General features: G+C 38.8%; 2 protein-coding genes across 3 annotated transcripts; one reads left to right on the plus strand and one right to left on the minus strand.

The window, feature by feature from the left end:
- The first annotated feature begins 232 nt into the window (after window positions 1–232).
- On the plus strand, window positions 233–2,594 carry LOC132184810 (3-ketoacyl-CoA synthase 10). Its single transcript, XM_059598579.1, has 3 exons — window positions 233–675; window positions 1,045–1,673; window positions 1,785–2,594. The coding sequence occupies exons 1-3, from the start codon at window positions 265–267 to the stop codon at window positions 2,326–2,328; spliced, it is 1,584 nt and encodes a 527-aa protein (XP_059454562.1). The 5' UTR covers window positions 233–264; the 3' UTR covers window positions 2,329–2,594.
- Window positions 2,595–4,303: 1,709 nt separating this feature from the next.
- LOC132184811 (plastid division protein CDP1, chloroplastic-like) lies at window positions 4,304–7,315 on the minus strand. Of its 2 annotated transcripts, XM_059598582.1 has the most exons (6): window positions 6,956–7,315; window positions 6,638–6,733; window positions 6,363–6,482; window positions 6,150–6,283; window positions 5,277–5,467; window positions 4,304–4,923 (listed from the first exon to the last, which is right to left on the minus strand). In XM_059598582.1, exons 1-4 carry the CDS (start codon window positions 7,268–7,270, stop codon window positions 6,251–6,253), a joined length of 564 nt encoding a protein of 187 aa, XP_059454565.1. In that variant the 5' UTR covers window positions 7,271–7,315; the 3' UTR covers window positions 4,304–4,923; window positions 5,277–5,467; window positions 6,150–6,250. The 2 variants fall into 2 exon arrangements, with proteins under 2 accessions (XP_059454565.1, XP_059454564.1); XM_059598581.1 differs by having other exon boundaries at window positions 6,150–6,482.
- Window positions 7,316–7,661: the final 346 nt, after the last annotated feature.

The following is a 7,661-nucleotide window of genomic DNA, read 5'->3' on the forward strand; positions in this document are numbered from 1 at the left end:
TTTGTTTTTTAAGTTGTTGGAGATAAAGACATAAAAATAATAATAAAAAAAAAGCGGGGGGGGGGGGGCTCCATGTCCTCGCTGGCAGCCCGGCTATTTGGACTTTGAATTCAGACACCCACTACCAATGAAAAATTAGTTAAGGCGGCTTGGAGCTCCTCACCTACTTACATTTTTGGTTGGTGGCACCATTAATCTGTTTTCAACTTTCTATATATATATATAAATATCACCATTCGAATCCATAGCTATCGCATCTGCAACATGGCGAGCGAAGGAGATCTGTTATCCACAGAGATCGTCAGCCGTGGGATCGAGTCTTCGGGGCCGAACGCCGGCTCCCAAACGTTCTCCGTAAGGGTCCGGCGACGGCTACCGGACTTCCTCCAGTCGGTGAACCTCAAGTATGTGAAATTGGGTTACCACTACCTGATCAACCACGGCATTTACTTGGCCACCATCCCTGTGCTGGTGCTTGTGTTTAGCGCCGAGGTTGGGAGCCTGAGCCGGGAAGAACTCTGGAGGAAGCTCTGGGAAGATGCTCGCTACGATCTCGCAACCGTCCTCGGTTTCTTCGGTCTGTTTGTTTTCACGCTTTCCGTCTACTTCATGTCACGCCCGCGCTCCATCTACCTCGTTGATTTCGCTTGTTATCGGCCTCACGACGATCACAAGGTAACTGCTTTTGATCTTCTCTTAGATGTGACTCGGGTTCGGTTCGGATTAGGCTCCGATTTGGGTTCGGTTATTTTATTAAACTAATAAACTCGGGTTAATTAACTTTTAATTAACTTTTATAGGTTCGTTTAAACTCTTGTAACTTCATTTTTATAATATTATTATTATTAATTCGTAACGAAAACATGTTAATTTGATTGTAATGAGTGAATTGTCTTTTGGGATACCTAGGAGCTTGAATTGATTTTAATATTATAGAAAACTAATTGCAAATTAAATAAACCATAGGAACTGATAATTCGATTACAGCCATGTCTGCATGCATGAGGGCTTCTGTATTAACGAAATTGGTTATGAATTATGCAGGTGTCGAAGAAGGAGTTCATTGAGCTGGCTAGAAAATCAGGCAAGTTCGACGAGGCAAGCCTGGAATTTCAGAAGAGAATTCTAGAGTCATCAGGCCTAGGCGACGAAACCTACGTCCCGAAATCAGTCATCATGTCCACCGAAAACTGCGCCACCATGAAAGAAGGTCGGGCGGAGGCCTCAACGGTCATGTTTGGAGCCCTGGACGAGCTTTTCCAGAAAACCGGAGTTCGTCCGAAGGACATTGGAGTCTTGGTGGTCAACTGCAGCATCTTCAACCCCACGCCGTCGCTGTCGGCCATGATAATCAACCACTACAAGATGAGGGGAAACATCTTGAGCTACAATCTCGGCGGGATGGGCTGCAGCGCCGGGATCATTGCCGTGGATTTGGCGAGGGATATGCTTCAATCGAACCCCAACAACTGCGCGGTGGTGGTGAGCGCGGAGATGGTCGGGTATAATTGGTACCAGGGGCAGGAAAAGTCGATGCTCATTCCCAATTGTTTCTTCCGTATGGGTTGCTCCGCCGTCCTCCTCTCTAACCGCCGGCGTGACCACCGCCGGGCCAAGTACCGCCTCGAACACGTTGTTCGCACCCACAAAGGAGCCGATGACCGCAGCTTGAGGTTTGCTTCGCTCTGCTACTGCTTTGCTTCGTTGTAATTTAAATTGTTAAATTGTTAAATCATTTAATTGATAAAAAAAAATTAATTAATTTAATTTATGAAATTCAACAGGAGCGTTTACCAGGAGGAAGATGAACAAAAATTCAAGGGAATAAGGGTGAGCAAAGAGCTATTGGAAATTGGGGGCGACGCGCTCAAAACTAACATCACCACGCTGGGGCCTCTGGTTCTTCCGTTCTCGGAGCAGCTGCTGTTCTTCGCGACATTGGTGTGGAGGCACTTATTCGGCGGGAAACAGGCGGGGTTAAACCCTTCATCGTCGTCGAAGAAGCCGTACATTCCGGACTACAAGCTGGCATTCGAGCACTTCTGCGTGCATGCGGCGAGCAAGAGGGTGCTGGACGAGCTGCAGAGAAACCTTGAGCTGAGCGAGAAGAACATGGAGGCTTCTCGGATGACATTGGAGCGGTTCGGCAACACGTCGAGCAGCAGCATATGGTACGAGCTGGCGTATTTGGAAGCCAAAGAGAAAGTGAGGAAAGGGGACCGGGTTTGGCAGCTGGCGTTCGGGTCCGGGTTCAAGTGCAACAGCGTCGTTTGGCGCTCGATGCGCCGTATTAGGAAGCCGACTAGGAATAACCCTTGGCTGGATTGAGCTGATGAGGATTAACTGGCTCGCTACTGATCTTCATCTTCTTTTTATTTTAATTCGAAAATGGCATATTTTGGTAATTTGGCGTATGTTATTGCCAGTTTCTTTGTGAAATAGGTTGCTAGTTTCTGAAGAAGTTGATCCAACTTATATATGATGCTTATTCATTTTGGATAGAAATTTTCTACAAATTGGGTAGGAAATTTCATATATATGCTTTTTTTAATAGTATTAATAAAATATATGTGATTCTCACTTGTTAAGAGAGACCTGATAGTCTAAATATTGAATTGGAGAATTTCTTCTAACTTAATTTATAGCAAATTTATATACATTTTCTTCCTCCATTGCTACACATTGCGGTCGGTTGGGCGGTAGCACCACCTCATGCCGGTTTTAAGTGGATTCTAAGCAAAATCTATTTCTTTATTCTTTAGAGAGAGAAGCTCTCCCTTCTCTAGAAGTTTACCTTCCTCCTTTGTGAGGCTCTCCAAAAGATGAACCTCACGTGCCGATTAGAGCCCATCTTACACCATCCACCCACCATTTCCACCGCCAATGCTGTTGTTTGTTGGGTCATTTGTTGTTTTTCTGCTTTTTTCTCTATAAATTTGTTGTTTTGTTGTCTTCGTATCTCCGTTTTATGAAGTTATTTTATGTATTTGATGTTGTGTTTAGTGGGTTTTGTGGGTTTCAGTCTCCCATTGTCATTGTGGTTTGATCTTGTACTGGAAACTTGTGCTATCATATATTGTACTCCCTCTTCATCGACAATACATTTTTCACTTCAACCTTTTTTTTCAGTAGTGATCGTTTCATAGCAGGGAGTTTAGATAGAGTTATAGGACTTATTGAGATTCGTACCCTTATTTATGGCATTTTGCCTTGGTAATCAGGCCCTAAAAGAGAACCAGACTACTTGTTTTAGTCATTTTCCTACTATTTAATTAATTATACTTATGCGCTATTATTTTTATTAGGCAGCCAACTACTTTTTCGGTGTTTACCCAATTTGAGTAGAAAAGCAAAAAAAAGAAATGAATTCAAAGCATCGGTGAAGGTTGTACCAACTACCAACAGGCACTCTCTCATGATACCCTTTAATTGATTTCCGTGCCCACTGGGGGGGGGGGGGACAGGCACTCTCTCATAATACCCTTTAATTGATTTCCGTGCCTACTGGGGGGGGGGAATGAAGCTTGCAAATGCTGACCATATGCAAGTCGACAAAACTAATTTTGAGTTGGTCAGATAAAAATTATAATTATTTTAGAGGGTGATTTTGTTTGGCTATGATGATATAAAGATTTATTTTTATTTTGTTTAAAAGCAAAATGCTATCTTAAAAAGCTCCACTTTTAGAGTTTGAATTGAAGTTTTTTACTTATTATCCACCTTGTAAGAAAAACTAGGGTTTTAATGTCAAAATTATAAAAATTACAAGAAATCTTCACCTGATTTTTTTTTCCCCTTTCAAACATTGTCGTTTTCTTTTCTTGATTATAATTGTCTTAATAATTATTAATTAATGATTCTTTTTTCTACAAAGCAGTTTTGGGTGGTGCAATTGAACTAGAAGGATTGATATCTTCTCATATTTTTTAAAATTTGAGTTCTTCATTTTATCTAACGGTCTAAACAAATGCAAAAATTTGTGTATTACCAAAATAATTAATTTTAATTTTAATTTTTAATATGTCAAATTCACTTGTCTCGGTAATTCAAATTTTTGCATTTATTTAAACCGTTAGATAAAATAGATGGCTCATTTTTTAGAATATGAGAATCAAATATTTTATAAAATATGAGGAAATCCAAATACAAACTGGAGTGGGTTTAGCACCGACACTGTAGCAAGGAGAACAGAAGAATTTAAGGTGTAAATTCCTTCAAATGTATGCATCAAAAATAGGTCAATAAGGTGATTAAGTATGAGTCATATGATGTGGCACATTTGAAGCCACGAACTGAACAAAACTTGATGAATTTGAGAGCCTTTCTATAAATGATTTCACTTGTCCATAATTACTCAATTAGCAATCACATTATTGATAGGAAACGAATTGACAAAGATTCTAAATGAGGTCATTTGACACTTTACACTACTTGGTCAGCACTAACCAAATAATTCAGCTTCAATTTCCTTTGAATGCCCCTATTCTAACAAACCCATCTTATATGATATACATTTCACCATTTTTAAAAGCTTACTACTGCCCTCCACGTTCATTTTTACAGGCCTCCTCCGCAAGATAAGAAATTGAAGACGGAAAAGACACGAGTTAGCAGAACACTCCTCATAGCAGGCTCACGTTTCAGAATGAGTAATGCTACACACTCCTACTCCCGTACTCCCACTTTCACACTCTCTAACGTGGTTGTTAAAATTACTATTAGATTTTGAATGGATCACTATTAAATTTTGATCCAATAGTGATTTTAAAAGCCACGTCAGGGAGTATGGGAGTGGGAATGTGTGTAGCATTACTCTTCCAGAATTAGGCTGAATATTATTGTGATGGTGTTTGAGTATCACCTTCACAAAACCTCCATGATCCATCATCTTGCCTTCTTAGAACATATCGAACTTTATAGGCACTGCAATCAATCAACAAGATAAAGAAAAAGTTGGAAATGTTGCAGGATAGCAAAATAAAATGCAACTAAGACAGGGAATAGAAGATTATTTCATCAATAGAGATTATTGTAACTATTATCTTGGTAATTGAGACTAATTTATGAGCAATCTTTTGTCTGCAGTAGTAAGAATTCACAAATTCATGAACCATATTATGGGAATTAATCCTAAAAATTCAAATGTATACACTACTTATCAAAAAAACAGCCTAGGATATGATATTCATTTCCCATTAAACATGAATAAGCAATACACAATAAGATTCTAAATAACAATAACAAAAATTAATGTATAATGTTGATTCTACTTATACCTGTAATAAGTTGGGTTCTTCTGCTGAGATTCATCAACAAGCTCTGCAGCTTCCTCTAAAAGAGCCTCAATTTCTGCCATTTCCGTTCCAATCCTGTCTGACATAATGTCAGCTCGCAGAACAGACAGCTGTAGCATAACAAATCTCCAATAACAAGACTTGGCTTTTGCCACATCAGCCAGAGCTTGCCACTGCAAATCATTACACAAACAAAAACCACCCTAAAGCATCATGATAAAGCATTAATATTATGCCTCCAGGAAAGAAAACTTTTTGTTATTAAACATGCCGAAATAGTTTCTCCGCTAAGTTAAAAGTAATTGCCTTTATCAAGGTCTACGTTTTTAACGACACTCAGAAAATTTCAGCCTTTCATTTGGCCAATTTAAATTCTGCAGGGTAGAATTATGACTCTTTCTTAATATTTCTAGTATCCAAAGTAATTTTCTTTGAGATTTAAATCTTTCAAGATTTCTTTTTCCTTTGAAGCAAGACTAAAACCAGCTGCACCAGGAGTAGGCAATACATTAGCGACCTGGTGCACACATCTCTTTGAACACATTGCTGAGCGATTCACCAAATAAGATGGCTGCAACCATAGAGTAAGTTAACTATTTCCTCGCAGCTATTTGGTATGTGCAACTTATTAGAATTTTCAATCACTATCATCAGATTACTCACAATTTCAAATTATCTTTCCATATACTAAAATTCATTTACTATGACATTTTCTATTTTATTTTTCCAGATTATAGGCCAGTAGCTCAATGATTAAACAATATTATTACAAAATACACTCAAAAGTTTGATTGTTAAATGGTGATAGTTATATGACAGCATGACAAGATATGAAAAACAATCCATGCACTTCACCTGAACAAGCATTGATTCATCAAGGACGTCAGAGAGGCTATGAACTTGATGATTAGGCCCCAAAGCCTCAGCTTTAATTGCTTGCCATAAATCATCATGCATCAATTGAAGCTACCCCCAATTGAGCCATCCACCTAAGCAGTTTCAGAAGCAAGTTTTTTAAGGGCAGCAAAAATCAGAATTCTGAAGATAGAAGAGAGAGAGAGGACACACCAACGATGGTTTTGCACCAGAAACGTGTTTTATTTCCTTTCCTGAGATTGAATTTCGAGCAGCAGGATTTGAATTCAATTCAAGCTGTTGAAGCTTGTCAACGACCTCGGCCTCATTACACTAGAAACCAATAAATAAATCAAAGTAGTTCAATAAACTAGGGGAAAAGAGAAGAAGAGAATGAAAATTATATCTGCTGAAACCAAGATAACAATTCCGAGAATATTTTAATGAAGTCAGCTAGAAATAGAACTGGACCAAAATGAATAATTTACCTGTCCAAGAAGGAACAAACAAAAAGCTTCCTCAAGTTTGAGATCAATTCCCTCTGATGCTATCAAACATTCGCAGATAGTTTTGGCTTTGTTTATCTGCAAAAAAAATAAAATAATAAGTGACATTAATAAATGGAACACAACAAACCTCACTCTTTCTCTTAAAAGAAATTGAACCTGAATAGGCATGTTAATAATTGTAAGATTGATACAAAATACACGAAATTAACAAAACCTTTTTCTCAGAAATTACAGTAGAGTAAGGAGGGAAGTGGGGATAAGAATATCTTATAAACGAGCTGCAGAGAAAGGACTTACCAACTCTGTCTGCTTGCTTGAAAATCCAAGTGCTACATAAGCTATTAACGCCACGTAGATACAATTGATATCGATTACAACCCTTTGATTCTGTGATTCAAGTGATTTCTTATTCTTGCGTATAACAGCTAAACTGTCCCATGGAAGAAGATCAACTATCTCTGTAGCCATTAGCCTATTAAGTGCTTGGCTCAAGAAGCACGGCCAGTCTTGGACTTGGCGCGAAGTTTCCACCTCAAGGCCCTGTCTGAGCAGTTCACGCAAGGCTGCAATTGCTCCTCGTCTCCTTTCAGCATTTTCAGGTGAATGAGGCATGCCTAACAGTTCCAACGTGCATGCAGGTGCAAGCTCCTCCAATTAAAGATTCTTCTATCTAGAAACCAAGGCCAACAAATTTACTATAGACACAGGAAATCAAGTTGACTCTAATGGAAGTAACAAATACAGCATAAAATAAAATGTTAGAAGGACCTATCCCCACTGCAAAGTTTCTAGGGCCATTTTTTCCCAGATAAGAATATCTCAGTTTTTGTGATCTGATCTACTCATACTTTTCAATAATTCTTTGGTTTTTTTATTAAAAAAAAGTTGGTAATGCATGATGAGAGAAAAGCAAATGGTTTCCATTTCAATTACCGATTCATCAGATACGGCAGAAGCAACAGAAAGAGATGCCTATTGTAGGCTGAACCAAGCGAACGCCTCA

Source organism: Corylus avellana, chromosome ca6, assembly GCF_901000735.1.
Source record: "Corylus avellana chromosome ca6, CavTom2PMs-1.0".
NCBI lineage: Eukaryota > Viridiplantae > Streptophyta > Magnoliopsida > Fagales > Betulaceae > Corylus > Corylus avellana.